This window comes from Pteropus medius, unplaced genomic scaffold (assembly GCF_902729225.1).
Source record: "Pteropus medius unplaced genomic scaffold, Ma_sr-lr_union100, whole genome shotgun sequence".
Taxonomy (NCBI): Eukaryota; Metazoa; Chordata; class Mammalia; order Chiroptera; family Pteropodidae; genus Pteropus; species Pteropus medius.
In genome coordinates this window covers 21,866-38,792 of record NW_024343064.1, presented here as the reverse complement: position 1 = coordinate 38,792, position 16,927 = coordinate 21,866, and the positions used below count along the sequence as shown (strand labels likewise).

Below are 16,927 nucleotides of genomic sequence, written 5' to 3'. Positions count from 1 at the left end.
CTGTCTGCCACACACACATGACTTAGTCCTACAGCCAGCAGCTGAGCTAATAGGGTGGGGAGGAGGACATTTCCACGGAGACCAGGAGCGAGTCAGTGTGACTTTAGCTCTATTATTATCCATCACCATTATGCAAGTATCACAATGCAATTGAACAAGAAAAAATGGATGGTTAGGGCTTCACATCGATGGGCATAGACAGCTGCTCATTCCCGAAGCCCCAAATGGATGCTGAAGCCTGAGACACTCTGGGGCCGGGACAGAAGACACCTCCCCGTGAGCACGGAGAACAGGCATTCACACTGAGGACTAACGAGAGAACAACTTAGCTCTGGAAACTTCTGGAAAGAGGTAAATGACCAATGATGAAGATGCGGGATTCCACAGACACAGTTGAGGTCTGAGATGACCATGGCTGGAACCCTACCTCAGCCCATGAGCATCAGTGCAGAGACTCTGTGTCCCCAGCTGATGGGGAGCTGGCCTTTGTCTCCTTGAGACCCTTTGATGCTGTGATGACTTCAGGACACAAGGGAAATGAGGAGCCTTCACTCCCAGGCTCTGGGGCCATGGAGGCATCATCAGAATCAGACGGAGCAGAAGCCACAAGCGCAGCTTGAGCGGGCGCTGCTGGGCGTTCCCACTCCTGGCAGATGATAAAGTGGTTCTGGTCTCAGTTCCCCACAGGCCTGGAGCTCTGTGTGAACACCGAGGCTGCTGTCACAGAGGTGCACTGAGTATCAGCATCGTCCTAAGGCCTCAGTCCACTGATGATTAAAGAGCTGAAGGTGCCAGATCTGAGCCAGGTGATCAGACAGAACCCTGAAGGTTGACTCCTATAATGATAAATGCAGGATTAGGAGCCCATTCCTGGCAGTACTTGCTACCGGGACTCGACTTGTCACGATTGATATTTCGTGATTCAGATGCAGCTGAATTCCGTGTACTTAGTTGTGCCCTAACCTGTCACAGAATCTGTCCCTAGAGCAGCCAAACCTTGGTCCCCAGAAATTGCTCAGCTTGAGAAAATTACTCAATCTGTTGCCAACAAGGACAGACTTGGGGGCAGAATTCAAAGGATGTGGACACATTCTCTAGACAACATTTCCCTGGGGTGGTTCTCAACCTTCACTTTTAGGTCGAACACTCAAAGAAGGCGGCTGTCTGGTCAGAGCAGTGGGGTCGGCTCAGGGAAGCCCCACTGCACAGGAAACAGCAGGTTCTTGTCTCACTTCCCCACAGGCCTGGAGCACTGTGTGAGCACTGAGACTGCTGTCATATGTCTGGCAGTAATAATCGGCCTCGTCCTCAGCCTGGAGCCCACTGATGGTCAGGGAAGCTGAGCTGCCAGACTTGGAGCCAGAGAATCGGTCGGGGACCCCTGAGGGTCGTTTGTTATTATCATAGATGAGGGTTTTGGGGGCTGTTCCTGGGAGCTGTTGGTACCAGCCCACGTAGTAACCCCCGATGTTGGAGCTGCTTCCAGTGCAGGAGATGGTGACACTCTGTCCCGGGGCCCCAGACACTGAGGACGGCTGGGTCAGCACAGACTGGGCCCAGGAGCCTGGAAGAGGGAGAGAAACAGAGATGGTGATGCTGGGGCTAGAGAAAGAGGTGGGAGCAGGGTCCTGTGTGTCTTCCCTTTATGTGTCCCCATATCCACTCACCTGTGCAGTGAGCGAGGAGGGTGAGCAGGAGAGGGGACCAGGCCATGGTGGAGATGATCACCGAGTCCTGTCCTCTGTGTCCCCACAGCTGAAGCAGAGCTTCCCCCAAGTCTCTCCCTCCCCTCTTCAAGCTCTGACAGTGGGAGGGTCCACTCATGCAAATGAGAACCCCAGCATTCTGATCCCTCACTGGGACCCTGGTCACGCCCCTCTGCCTGAGGGAATTAGGGCGTGGGCCAGGGTGGCTCTGTGTGAGGTGGGAAGGTCACAGCTGTGAGACCTGAACAGAAGGCAGCAGGCAGTGCCAGGTGGCTGTCCCAGCTCTGAATACACTTAGTTCAAGAGCAGGCCCTGAGCGCCCCCTGGTGTCCAGGTCCAACACACTATTGTGTGACTTGGTGCCCAGAGCCCTTCAGAGACAGCTCCTGCCTCCCCACTGCTCTGTTCCTTGTCCCCCTGCCTGAGGTCCACGATAGCTGTCACTTCATGTGGCCTCCCCACCATCTCAGCAAGTCTTCATGCTCTACTCAGACTACAGGGTTTGTCTGTCTCCAGCTTCCTGACTGTGAAGTTTGTTTTTTCTCGTTACTTCATTTGGAGCATATTCCCAAGTCTTCTCATTATTTTGACTTCCTATATTTTGTCCTAAGAATTAGATGAAATAGTTTCTCTCCTGATTTTGAAAATGTGGATGTGCGTAGAAGTGACCTCCGTGTGGACTGTGCTGGGTGGTGTGACAGGCTGGTTGGGGTCAGGGCAGACACTGTGTCCCTCGGGGTGCCAGCTGCCCTGCAGGAGCGGGCTCAGGGCAGATGTGTGTGTGCATGCGTGGTGGAGCTCTATGTTCCTGCTGGAGTGAATCCACATGGAGTGTCCTGCAACGTGCCATGGAGGCCGTACATGCTGGAGAGAGCACCTGGGTAGAGCGCCCACCTGTGCTTTCCAGGTGGAGAGGAGATGAAACAATGGCCTCCCCTCCTCGTCTGACCCTTGGAGCCTTCCCTCCACGCCCAGAGCTTCCCTAGCCCCACCTTCTCTGTGTAGGTCTCTCCTGCGTTGTGCAGAAGCTGTGAAGTCGTCCCTCAGCATCTCTCAGGAAACTTGTCCTCAGTGTCGCTGAGCATTCACTGTGTCCTGGGAGGGGGTGAGCTCAGCGTCTTCCTGTGCCGCCATCCTGGACCCGTCCCTGTTAATAGATTGTTTAATAACATTTGCATGATTATTTAATTTCTCATCATCTGTATTTGAGAGGCTCAATGCATGTCAGACAGAATGAGTCACGTTAATTTCTGCTCTAATCACCAAATGCGCCTCTGACAGGTTAGATGAAAAATATTCTAAGTTTAAAGTATGGGCACCAATTCCAGTGTAGGGTGGAGGTTTTGAGAAATTCGACCCTTACGATTCAACTGGATTCTGCCGCCATCTACCTAGAGATGGCATCCGGTTCCACAGGTTGAGGATTCATTCCCACCAGACTGCCCTCGTCCCCCACAAGCCCACCCTCAACTTCAGAAGCTAGTCACAAGTTCAGGTTATTACATTTGCTCCTGACCGACCAACTGTAGATGGAAGGTCGAATGATCCCTGCTCACTACCTTGGATCTGAGTCATTTGTTAGAGGAGCTCACGGAACTCAGAGAAGCATTTTACTTGCAATCAGTTGACTATGAAAGAGATGCATAAGGTGGGCTGCGGGGAAGGGGTGTGGCCCTCTCTAGGTATCAGACTCTTCACCAGCTCCGTGTGGTCTCCAGCCCTGATGCTTGCAAGACCAAGACCCTTTGGGTATTTATGAAGGCTGCATTACTTGGGCATGGTTGATGTACACTGGCCATGGAAAGCCATTGACCTGTAGACCCTCTATCCTCTCCCGTGGTCAGGGGACCATGACTGAGAGTTCCAACCATCTAAGCACACAGTTGGCCCTCCTGGCCACCTGCTCCTTCCCTCTGGTGAGTCCCGAAGTCACCTTATTAACAAACAAAAGACTCCTTTCTAGCTCTGGTCACTTTGGAAATTCATGGATTTTAGGAGCTCTGTTCCAAAAATGGGATGAAGGCCAAATATATATTTATTATGGTAAATCATAGTATCACATATGTGTATATGCTACATGCACATTTTTTTATTTATGCATATGCATATAAATACACACGTAATACACATATATACACATTTATGTAATTTTTGAGATGGGTGGGAGGGTCTAAAATTTATTAGAAAAGAAAATGGAGAAAGGATAATTAAAATACCAAATAATCCAAAAACACCAAAGCGTTACCTTTCCTAGGTCACTATAAATAAAAAAAAGTGACAACTGTCATACTTGTTAGAAATGGAGTCTAAAGAATGACAAAGGACATAGCATTCGTTACATATTTCATCACGAATATGCTGAGAGGTCATAGAATTAGCAAGGACCTTGACGTCTGTCGTCCCTATACATTGTCTCTTGGCATTCTTGAGGCACCAAAGGTCACAATGCCTTTTGTCATGAAGAAGGTCCGGGTGGCAGTTAGGAGCCAATGGTGAAGTGAGGATCGGGAAGCTGCACGTGGCAGAAGAACCAGGGACGGGGAGGAGCAGAGAGTGTCTCCCCTCCGCGTCGTGAGTGACCTGCTTGTCCCAGATGAGAGCTTCTTCGGCTGTGCTTTGACCCCCGAAGGCCCGCGCTGGCACCTGCTGCCCACCTGGGCTAGGAGCGGGTGAGGCCCATCGCGGGAACTCGCCCGTTTCACCCGTCGTGTGTCAGGGCCGCAGTGCTGAGCGCTCAGAGGTTCCTTCCGTGTCTGTGGCATCTGACTGACGGCTCAGTACCGCTCACATCTGCTGTCGTCCAAGTCCACGTTCATGAACCCCACAGGCCCTGCAGAGGTCCCAATCTCAGCCCAAATCCTCCCTGGTGGTGAGCAAATCTTCCTTCATCTCACATGGGTGCTATTTGCTCACATGCTGAGAACTTCAAGATTTGAGTTGATTTCATAATTGGCCTGGTATCTGATTGATATAAAAAGACCATTTCTCTAAAGAGACTCCCTCTTGTTCGGGATTCTTCCTCCACTACTGATTCCGGCGCCCCCAGGGCCGGGTATTTCAAAAGTCCTTTGTCCTGATTCATTTCACTGGCAAACACTCCACGCACTGGCACCGAAGCAAAGCAGGACTTTCGGGTGATGGCTGTACGATACTAGGGGTTGGCACCACAGGCTCTAGGCCCGAAATAACTGAGGTGTATCAGATGCCATTCACAACGATGGACCATGGAGGAAAAATAACTGGAGGAAAATGACATAAACCCAGCTCCCCTGAGGATTCTGAGCTCAGGGCATGACCAGCCAAACAAGGGCAGGACGAGGAGAGCTATGGGGTCTTGCAGAGGCATCTGGATCCCGAGGGGACACAGGCTGGACTCTGCCCCTCTTGTCCAGCCCACATCATCCACACCCACCATGTGTGGGCAACTATTTTTACTTCTGAGGTCAAATTGATGGTGAGTGTATGGGGAGACCAGTGAGAAAAGGGTTATTGTTATGGATTCCATTCTCTGCTGTTAGTTATAGGTGCCAGAGAACGACACAACCTGAGCTGGTACAGGTCACAGGCAGGAGCAGAGGAGGGACAGGATTGGAGGGCAGGTGTTCACCGCACTTCAACATGGAGCAATAGCTTTTGGTGACATAAATGTTACAGCCAGGTGTGTGACAGTGTTCATCAACCCTGTCCTCACACTGGAGTCCAAGGGTTGTCAAGGAGAGCTGAGGATATCAGGATGGGACCCCGGAATGTCAATCAGAGCCCTCCGAAATCTCAATCCTAGAAGTTCTTTCTGGGAGCGCTTGTGATGGGAACCCCCAATGCGTCTGCTGCTCCCTCTTCAGGAGAAGGTGAATTCTGTATCTGGGCCTTCGCCACAGCTTCATGGAGTTGGTGACCACTTTAGCAGGAGAGTCAACCCTAATGTGAAGTTAGATGCAGGAGGGGACCAGAGTGTGATGGTCCCACAGGAGGAGAGGGAGGACGGAGTCTCCATTCTTCCAGAATCTGGAGCACTGTGCCAGGATCAGCCACTCAGGTCCTAAAGAACAGCGTCTCCTTGAGCCCCTCAGGATCAATTTCTTGCCAGAGGATTCATTTCTCGTGGCTCTGAGACAGAATTCCAGGTACCACGTCTCTGGGGCACCTGCCTGGATGTTTTGTTGCCCGGCCATACTGTGTGTCTCCATGATGCTGCTATAGACAATGTTATTCCTGTGACCTGACCCCATACCGTGCATGGATGTGTCAACACAGCCTGGGAGTAGGAAGCTAAATGATCTAAAAGATCCAGGGAGGTGAGATTTGGGGTCTCTGGTCACGTTGTCCATAGTCTAACAGACTGGAGCATCCAGAGCACAGCCTGTGGGTTTGCCAGAGAGGTTTGTGAGTGAGGGGGAATTGCAAAAGGAGAAAGTCACCAGGTGTGGGACACCGGCATCTGAAGACGACCTGAGAAGGAAGCTCCACTGTCCCCGTGTGAAGTGCGGTGGGAAGACTGTTAGGAAACGAGCTACACGCCCATTTTTCACATCCGCACTTGATCCCATGAGCAACACTCGGTGCTCCCGCGAGCACTGCTGCAGGGGGAGACTGACTGTGGGTCCGGGGTGCTGACTCTCATCTCCCGGGCCTGGTGCAGTGAGGAGGACGGGGACCTCGCATGGTGCTGGTCAGTGGTGTTTGGCTCCACGCTCAAGTCGTAACTGGGAGCTTCTACTGTAGGTGACAACAAAGAGAACCAAAGTTCCCAGAGAATGTGGCTCTCGACGCATGCCCAGCTTTAATGATGTGAACAGACCCCGATGCTGATGTGTCAGATTCTCACCGTTCTAGCCATCGTTGTTGCTTCTCCCAGGGCAGTAGCTGTTCACTTTCTGTCCTGGGTCCCAGACCCCTATGGAAGGTGGATCAGCAGGGAGAGAGGCAGGGACCTGTGAGCACAGGGCAGAGTCCACACAGCAGGAGGGAGCAGAGGTGGAGAAAAATGCTGCATGAGGATGAATGTCAGGAGCCTTTACCTATGTGGCTAAGATCACAGAAGAAACGGGCATCCTGCTCATGGTGTGGACAAACCACAGACGCTTCACATCTCTTTCTGTGCTCCAACCCACATCAGCCTCTTTGTCTTTCTGGCCTCTTCCTCGGTCCTGTCCTGGGGAACCATCTACGGTCAGTGTTGGAGGAGGGGGAGTCTGTGTCCTGGGTCCACACAGGCCCTGAAAAGGAGGCTGAGTGTCAAGGAAGTGGAGGTCAGGGAATCTGAGATGCCCCAGCAGGCCTGGCTTCCCACTATATCCACACCCACAAGACCAGGCATGTGACATCCTGTGTGTGGCAGGGACATCCCCATGGGTTTTCTGAGACACAGTGTGGCAGCTATTGCAGGACACCGATTTTGTGAGAAGGGTCTTCATATTGTCTTCCCAGAAATTATGGACACAGGATTCATTTCTAACCCATGGAAATACAGTTGGAGTCAGAGCCCCTGAAATCATATTGTATCTGCTTCCATCCAAAGCCTTTATGGTCCTGATTCTTGTAGAACAGGGTGCAGGTCACAGGGTCCTTCATTGGGATGAGGTTACTATCACAGACATGTCACCTCAGTGCACATTACAGGTGACAGCACACACTCAGCACTCAGGGGCACCCAGCCCAGGCCGGCTGCACCCACACTCTGCCCGTCACCCCTCAGGGCAGCGTCTCCCCTCCTGCTCTGTGTCCCTCAGTGACCAAAGCTGCTGTCTCTGCTGCACCTTGATGTGTCTCCTGTGACTTCTCATCTCCCTCCTTCCCCTCCCCGTCCTCAGACGCAGGCAGGTCACGTGGACACGGCTGAAATTCCTATCACAGATTTTCCAATATTATATTCTGAAATCCAAGACCATTTCAAGTATATTACACCCAAAGTTGCTGCAATGATCATAATGATCAGTTCGAGGAGAACTCATCTTAACCACACTGAAATTTTTGGCTCAAAAGCTTGAATTATTTGTGCATTTATTTAAATATTTAATTTCTCTCAAAAGATTCATAGTTTTCAGTGCATAAAAATTTTAAAATCTGTCAGATTTTTCCTAAACTATTACATATGTGTGATGCTATCGTAAATGTATTATTTTTAACTCAGGTTTAGGGGGCCCATCACATCCCCGCCCCAGGTGGAAGCACTCAGACCTGGAGCAGCATCTGGTCACCCCGTCTGCTCCCTCAGGAGGGCAGGGCCTGACCCAAGTCCCTCAGGCTCCTCCCATTTCCCCTCTGAGGGCTGTTGACCTCTGACACGGGGTTACTGCCAGTGGACAAGGTAACAGGGGGAGGATATACTAGCAACGGATAAATGTGAATTTAAAGTGAAGAGAAGCATGTGATACTGTCAGATCAAGCGGTCTGAGGAAAATCAGGTGTTAACAGAAGAAATGAAAAACAAAGTCACCTCCTGTCTGACTTGGTCAGAGCCCCTCCCATGAGTGCTGGCACCAGGCCAGGAAAGTGAGAGGGAGGTTTGTGTCTCGCTTCCTCATAGGTCTGGAGCAGTGTGTGAGTGTCAGTTTTGCCATCCCAGGTATTACAGTAATACTCAGCCTCGTCCTCAGGCTGGAGGCCTGCGATGCTCAGATAGGCCGTGTTGCCAGACCTGGAGCCTGAGAACCGATCTGGGACCCCTGAGGGCCGAGAAGTCCCGAGCATCACGGTTTTGGGGGCAGCACCAGGAATCTGCTGGTACCAGCCTGCACCATAGCTTCCAACGTTGTTGCTGTTTCCCGCGCAGGACAAAGTGACCTTCTGTCCCACAGACCCCGACACCGAGGCTTCCTGCCTCAGGCCAGACTGCACCCAGGTCCCTAGAACAGAGGAGCAGAGATGCAGAGAGTGAGACGGGGGCCACTGAGCGTAGCATGTGCTGATAAAGTGAGACAACGTGTAGCCCCCACCAGTCACCTGAGCAGTGAGCGAGGAGCGTGAGGAGGAGAGGGGTCCAGGCCATGGCGGAGATGCCCCAGACTCTGCTTCTGAGCCCCGCAAGCGAGAGGACTGCACAGAGTCCCTGTTCTCTTCTCCCCTCATGTAGGGCAGACAGGAACCCCTCATGCAAATTGTTCCTCCCCCTGGTGTCTCTGGGGCTAAATTTGGTGAAAGCTGAGGAGAGGGTGGGGCTGCGGGGACACTGTCCTGGGGCCCTTGGCCTCACAGCTGCTGGTCCCAGTGAGCACAGAGCAGAGGGACTAGGCAGGGCTCCAGGCTGGTTTCCCAGCTGAGGTCCCCAACAGACCTTCAGGGACAGACCCACAGCGCCCTCTGCTGTCCCAGAGACCTGATTCACTTATGCCTGGGCTGGGTGGTGGTGGCTGAGCAGAGAGAGAGAGAGAGACAGACAGACAGACAGACAGACAGACAGACAGACAATCTGGACACCAGCGCTGCCTAGCACACGGCCCACCACGCGGGGCAGAGGCTTTTTATTACGCAGCAGGAGTCCCCACACCTCACTCCTCACTTCACACGCATGGCGTCTTCGGCATGAGGTCATCTTTTGCTCCTTCTACCTTTTAAATCATGATGTTCTTGGGGCCATACGTGAGTGACCCTCAGAGATCACTTGTCCTGAGCCTAGTGAGCAGAAGGGCAGAGGACACGTACACCCCGTCACACCCTGTGGCTGAAGGCCTGCGCGGACCGGCCCCTCTCTCCCACTCCCCACAGGCCGCTCCCCAGCACAGAGGTCAGTGTCCATCACTCTCTGCACATACCCTGATCTTCATCCTGAAGGGGCAGATCCATTTAAGAAACGACTGGGAAATTCTTCAAGAAGAGACCTTGTTACTTAGAAGAGAGACGGATCCCTTTGCTGCTCTTCCACCCGGAGGAAGGTGATCAAGGGCACCAGCCTCCCCACCCCCCACCCCAGGGAGCAGCCAGGAACCCACAGCCCAGACCGTGGACACCAGAGAGAAGGGGTCTCCACACAAGATGCAGGCTGTGCTTCAGGATGGGGTTGGAAGTTTGGGCAAGTGCTGAGGGGTTGACGTTGCAAGTAAAGGAACAAAGGGGTGACACCCAGTGCCAGATTCCTCACCTGAGCCAGCTCCTCACAGTCCACAAATTCTTTAAACTACTTTCCAGATCCTTCTGTGGTACTCGCTATGTGCTTGATATTATTCTACTTGCTTCGTGAACATTAACATGATTATTTAAACCAGTGATCGAATCCACAATGTAGTTACAATGGCCTTAATAAACTGCAGTCAACAGAAAACACATTTATGTAGCCAAGCTTTTGCCTTTGAACTTCAGACTTCTGTACTCCATTCCTGTTAGTACTTCATGGTTTCGACAAAATGGCTCCCCGACAACATCAGCTCGATTTCCCTAACGCTGAATCAGAACAAAACTCACAGGATGTCCATGGCCTTGACAGTGTTGGTCACTGCTGCGGCATTCAATTCCCGGTGAGTGATGACACTTAGTACCTAATAAAAAGTATTTTGGAAACAAAAGTGTCTTCTAAAGCAAAACCAAAACACATAAAATATGTGCTTTATAAGAAATAACTCATTAATATGATGACTCGATATTAAAAAAAAATCTTTCCACCCTCCACGGCATATGGGTGAAGCACTGTGAAGACACTAGGACAGAGTTACAGTTAGTGCGTTGTGATCGCACACCCTGACCCAGTCACACACGTGGAGTCACCCGAGAGACACCCCCACACCTGACCAAGCATGCAGCAAACCTCTTCCTATATATTCTAGAACAACATCTTCTCTGCCTCTGCCCTCTTCTCTCAGCCCCGCTCTGTGGGGCCCAGGCCTCGCCTCCGTCATCCTGCCCTGGATCAGGACAGCGTAAGTTCTAAATAATGAAATGTTTCTCTTCTAGACTGTGCTTGGAATGACATGTCTAAAAACTCACTGCCGACCCTGCCTTCAGTCACATTTACGTACAGAAATGCACTGCTAAAAGTATATTGCTTTTTGTCTTAATTACTCTATGAAGAGCCAGGTTTTCCAGCATACAGTGACATGCAGAGATGCTGATCAGTAAATTAATAGATATAGATACAAAACTCCTCTTAAATGAGAGATTTTTATGTATTAAAAACACAATTTTCTACATAACAGCAGTTGGACCCCGTGTGGTCATTCTGAAAATTCTATGATGACCAGTGGCAGTGGTTATGTGGTGACGGACATCTGGCCTTCCGTTGTAACTGTCACCTGTGAGCCAAGAGGTTAAAATGTGGTAGAAGTTGAGAGCCCTCAGCTTCCTAGCTGGAGTCCAACAGGATGGGAATGTGAGTTGCTGCTCCACAGACAGATATGAACTCCTAAATGCCGTCACGACAAATGGGTGATTATTTTTTTCTTGAAATATCATTTCTCTTTCATTTCTCACTCTCCAATTTGTCAAACAAAATTTCCCTCTTCTTTCTCTCTTTCTCGTTCGAGTGCAGATGCGCACCCATGAGAATGTGCGCTGTGTGCGTCCACGCTGTGTCCTGTGGGTGGGAGCAGAGCTGTAACACCATGACGTCTGACCCCAGGAGCATCCACGGTGGCAGCAGCAGGCTGGCAGCTGTGTGGTGGGGCTTTGCTCAGAAGCAGCACTTCCTCCTGGGATTAAGAACGTCCTGGTCACCGACCTGAAGGGGCAGAGACGGCGTCCAGTACAAGTCCATGCGTTTGCACAGGAGCACTCTGAGCCTGCTGTGGGGCCTTGACGTGTCCATGATTTCCATCTGGGTTTCAGTATTTACAGAGAGAACCCAAAAAGTGAGGCTTGATGTGACCCTCCCAGTGTTCTCTTCTGTGATCGCAGGTGGTCTCAGAGCAGGAGGACACGGAGCACGTTCTGGACTTCGTCACCGGCCGAGGGAGACACGCAGATGAGACGGGGGGCATCCCTGCTGCTGTCAGGCTGAGCTCCCCCAGGACTCCAGGCTCCTGGAGGGAATGGGGATTGTGGCTTTGGTAAAATAAAGGAGCTGATTCTCCAGATTAGGAAAAAAATGTTTGTACGGCACCTGGAAGTGACTGAGCTCCCTCTTGTTGGTTTAGGGCTGTGCGCTTGGGGTGGGGGTGTCCTGTGTAATTCTGTGTGGTGTGATCGTGAGTGTTTGCTTATGAGGTGCGTGTGTGAGACTGTGTGTCCCCCCAGGAGTTATTTTCCACTTACACGACACAGATGTCAGTGTGAACCCGCTGAAATCACTTCCATCACAGCTGCACACTCTCTACCCATTAACTCAGAGAACCCGCAGCCCAGCTCCACCTGCAGGTTTGTTTATTATTCCAGTTCATCAGATGGAAACACCGAGGCGCTCAGATTCATGATCTAGCCCTGAAGCTCCCAAGTAGAAGGGCCAATTCTGATGCTCTGAGCTACTGACCTGCATGTGTCACTCATCCACGGAATCGCTATTGACCATGTAAAGGTGAAGCACGTGGGAGGCCACGACATCCTCCCTGTGCTTTACGTGGAGCAAGAATTCTCGGACCTCTAGGGAGCTTAGGGCGATGGAGCAGGAGACCGGTCACGTGCAAAACCCGGCCAGCTGTGGCGGGAGCTCTGCCGGAAGTCCACGCAGCCCTGAGTGCACAGCACGTGCAGGCAAGAGGACTTGTGCCGTGGAGGAGGGAGGTGTGTGACGTGCTGGGTGTTCCCTCCACAGTGCACAGATGAAGAGGCCGGCTGACCCCTCCATGGCCTTCAAAAGCATCGTATCCAAAACATCCATGGAGTTTTAAGACCTGTCAGGAATTATCTGAGAGACAAGAGGAGAGAGAGGCTTCCATCCTCGATGCAACTGGCCCGTCCACCCCACCTGGTGACACTTCAGAGACTGGACTGTTTCCTCGGGCGTCTCCCCTTCCCCAGGCTTCTCCATCTCTTCTTCTGTGTTTGCGGGGGGAGAGGCGGGGATTATTATAAACTGACTTGTTTCTCCCCAGTCCGCTAGCAAAATCGATGCTGCAGGAGGCTGTAGCACAGATGTTTTGTTGTTTTGCATCCTCCTGGCACAGGACTGGGCTGTGCGTTCTCCAGCCCGACAAGCGTGTCGTGATGTAGTACTTGGAGCTCATCAGAAATCGAAATAAAAAAGTGACTTAAGAGAATTATCACGGTGACCCCAAATAAGAACTCACGATTAAAAGTGGTTTCAAATGGATGAAGCTGTAAGCTCGGCTGCAGGTCTGATGTGCAAAAACTGTGTGTGACCTCCCTGCGCAGGCCTGTGCCACCTGGCATTTCTGTAGGACAAACAAGACCTTTTCTTTGCCTTTTTCTTTATTTTTGGGCCATGTTAATGAAGGCCAATTGGTCCATGACAGGAGGGGGAAGTCCTGTGAACAGGTGGCCTTGGGTGTCAGAGAGAAGTGGATGTGGCCTCCTAAGGAGTTTACGGGTTCCCTTCACTGTGCAGCTGAAAGTCCTGAGTGTAAATGCGGGCGCTGAGCCTCTAACCATGACGACCGCTCCTTCTACAACAGAGGACGGAGCCGTCACTTTGTGAGGCCTGAACTGGGCCTGGCCTGTCACCTCGCCTAGGTTCCAGAGGTGCCCCACGGTGAACCCGATGTCCCTGGGATTCCGGGGGGAGGACACAGGGCAGAGACAGCAGCCTGAGGGATAAGGGGTACATCAGGAAATGGGGCTTTTAGAAGATAAGGTCGGGGTTCCCGGGGACCCCGTTGACGTTTTAGATGTGAACTGATGGATTCAGAAGCCATCAGGGAGCTTCTGCAGGTGCCTAAGGAGCCTGAGGACTTGTCCAGGGGTCCCCGCCCACATGTGTGCATTCCAGCCACCGCGTGCACAATCTCCTCACCTGCAGTGACCTGCCCACTGGTGATCGAGGTCAGGGACAGACCTGGAGTCTGAGTAGTCACAGAGGGGTATCTTTTACCTGGGGAGCAGGGCCGGGGGACACCAGTGAGGGCTGGCACAGGGCTCCAGTTGACGGAGGTGCCAGTTTCATCTCACGAACTGGTTCACCTTTCACCCAGGTGAGCACCAGGATGAGTTTAACCTATTGAAACTCCTGGCATCTGTGGGACTCTGAGATCAATGGATGACAAAGCTTTATATTCCAACCCCACGGATGCAGTTTCTTCACAGTTTTGCCCCCCGCCCCACCCCACTATTTGATGAAATACAGGTAGAGCATTTCCCATATGGTAAAGAAAAGAGCAACCAAGAGGGAGAAATGGCGAATTCTTCCAGAGACAGGTAAAGAAAAAGACAAGTGAGAACCACCTTTCCTTCACAATAAGTGCAACAATAAATAGGGAGATAGTTCAAAAAAGTAGATCTCATTGTCACATGTACATTACATTTAGAAATGAGAGAATAGAAAACCACTTACTATGTTTTGCTTAAATTGGTTTATACACAAATATACAAAATAAAAAATGGCATTGGAGAATATGAAAAATTTAAAAATATTAATTCTTGTTAAAAATACATAAAGTGCATTTTTCTTAGGAATATTTCTTAGGAATATTAAAGAAACGATTCCACTAAAAAAAATATGAACAAGGAGACCAAATCCTTAGAAATAACACCATACATTATTATAAAACTATTCCACATGTCAAAAAAATCATAAGACAACATGAGACATAAACCTTTAGAGGCTTCAAATATTTAGCTCATATGTATATTTCGATATTGAGAAAAATGGAATAATTCCTAATTCTTGTAGGAGATGGGTAGAACAGTGATATCTACACCACAGCTGACAAATAAAATACATTAAAGGAAATTACAGAGCAATTCTACTAAACATTGATACAGATGTTCACAATTCAATATTAACAGAGATGCAACATTACCACATGTGATTTATTCCAGGTATACAGGTTAGGCTCCATATTGATCAACCTTTAATGTTATAGATCATATCAATAGATCATAGATTAAATTACATGATCTCGAAGGACCCTGTAAGGGTCTTTCACCAAATTTAAATTCCTAATAAAAACATACACAAATAGACACAGAGAGGTACATTTATGATATGGTAATTCCCACTGTCTGACACGCACACATTACTTAGTCCTACAGCCAGCACCTGAGCTAATGGGGCGGGGAGGAGGACATTTCCACGGAGACCAGGAGTGGGTCAGTGTGACTTTAGCTCTATTATTATCCATCACCATTATGCAAGTATCACAATGCAATTGAACAAGAAGAAATGGATAGTTAGATCTTCACATCGATGGGCATGGACACGTGCTCATTCCCAAAGCCCCAAATGGATGCTGCAGCCTGAGACACTCCGGGGTCAGTGCACTAGGGACAGAAGACACCTCCCTGGGAGCAGAAAGAACAGGCATTCCCACTGAAGACTTAAAAATGGATGACTTACTCTAAAAACTTCTGGAAATAGGTAAATGACCAATGATGAAGATGGAGGATTCCACAGTCACAGTTCAGGGCTGAGATGACCACGGCTGGAACCCCACCTCAGTCCCTGAACATCAGTGGGAAGTCTCTGTGTCCCCAGCTGATGGGGAGCTGGCCTATGTCTCCTTTGCTGCTGTGATGACTTTGAGGACACAAGGGACATGAGGAGCCTTCACTCCCAGGCACTGGGCCCATTGAGGCAGCAGCAGAATCAGAAGGGGCAGAAGCCACAGACGCAGCCTGAGCAGGCGCTGTTGGGTGTTTCCACTCCTGGCAGATGATAAAATGGTTCTGGTCTCAGTTCCCCACAGGCCTGGAGCTCTGTGTGAACACCAAGGCTGCTGTCACAGAGGTGCACTGAGTATCAGAATCGTCCTAAGGCCTCAGCCCAGTTTTGGCTAAAGAGTCTGAGGTGCCAGATCTGAGCCAGGTGATCAGACAGGACCCTGAAGGTCGACTCCTATAATGATAAACGCAGGATTAGGGGCCCTTTCCTGGTAGCACTTTATACCAGGACCCATACTGGACCTGAGTGATATTTCCTGATTCAGATGGGGCTGGATTCTGTGTACTTCGTTGTGCCCTAACCTGTCACAGAATCTGTCCCTAGAGCAGCCAAACCTTGGTACCCAGAAATTGCTCAACTTCAGAAAATTACTCAATCTGTTGCCAACAAGGACAGGCTTAGGGGCAGAATTCAAAGGATGTGGACACATTCTCTAGACAACATTTCCCTGTGGTGGGTCTCAAACCTCACTTTTAGGTCAAACACACAAAGAAGGCGGCTGTCTGGTCAGAGCAGTGGGGTCGGCTCAGGGAAGCCCCACTGCACAGGAAACAGCAGGTTCTTGTCTCAGTTCCCCACAGGTCTGGAGCACTGTGGGAGCACTGAGACTGCTGTCCCATGCTAAGCAGTAATAATCGGCCTCGTCCGCAGCCTGGAGCCCACTGATGGTCAGGGAGCCCGAGTTGCCAGACTTGGAGCCAGAGAATCGGTCGGACACCCCCGAGGCTCGATTGCTATTACCATAGATGAGGAGTTTGGGGGCCGTTCCCAGGAGCTGCTGGTACCACTGCACACTATTGCCACCTCCGATGTTGGAGCTGCTTCCAGTGCAGGAGATGGTGACACTCTGTCCCTGGGCCCCAGACACTGAGGACGGCTGGGTCAGCACAGACTGGGCCCAGGAGCCTGGAAGAGGAAGAGACACAGAGATGGTGATGCTGGGGCTAGAGACAAGGGGAGGGAGCAGCGCCCCATGTTTTTCCCCAGGCTCCCCTCTCTTGTCCCCGTATCCAGTCACCTGTGCAGTAAGCGAGGAAGGTGAGGAGGAGAGGGGACCAGGCCATGGTGGAGATGATCACCGCGTCCTGCCCTCTGTGTCCACACAGCTGAAGCAGAGCATCCCCCAAATCTCTCCCTCCCCTCTTCAAGCTCTGACAGAGGGAGGATCCACTCATGCAAATGAGACTCTCAGCTTTCTCATCCCACACTGGGCCCCGGGGTCAGGCCCCTCTGCCTGGGAGTTAAGGGGTGGGCAAAGGCAGGACGGTGTGGGACGTGGGGGTTGGGGAGGTCACAGCTGTGAGGCCTATGTAGAGGGCACCAAACAGTGCCATGTGGCTGGTCCCAGCTCTATTAACTCCCAGACCTTCAGAAACAGGTCCTGTGTGCCCCCTGCTGTTCAAGTACAGACACACCATGCTGTGACTTGTTGACCAGAGCTCATCTGAAATAACTCCTGCCTCCCCTTTAATCTGTTCACTGCCTTTTCATAGGGCCAGGACCCGTGTCCCCTTATGTGGCC

The 16,927-nt window shown here is 51.0% G+C and overlaps 3 gene segments (V, D, J or C); all 3 read right to left on the bottom strand.

Moving 5' to 3' along the window:
- Window positions 1-1,172: 1,172 nt before the first annotated feature.
- LOC120605999 (immunoglobulin lambda variable 1-40-like) lies at window positions 1,173-1,822 on the bottom strand. The segment is given in 2 exon segments: window positions 1,173-1,564; window positions 1,668-1,822. Coding segments are annotated over 2 exon segments (423 nt in total).
- A 6,316-nt stretch (window positions 1,823-8,138) lies between these two features.
- Window positions 8,139-8,734, bottom strand: LOC120605997 (immunoglobulin lambda variable 1-40-like). The segment is given in 2 exon segments: window positions 8,139-8,551; window positions 8,649-8,734. Coding segments are annotated over 2 exon segments (459 nt in total).
- Window positions 8,735-15,517: 6,783 nt separating this feature from the next.
- LOC120605998 (immunoglobulin lambda variable 1-40-like) lies at window positions 15,518-16,676 on the bottom strand. The segment is given in 2 exon segments: window positions 15,518-16,311; window positions 16,424-16,676. Coding segments are annotated over 2 exon segments (537 nt in total).
- Window positions 16,677-16,927: the final 251 nt, after the last annotated feature.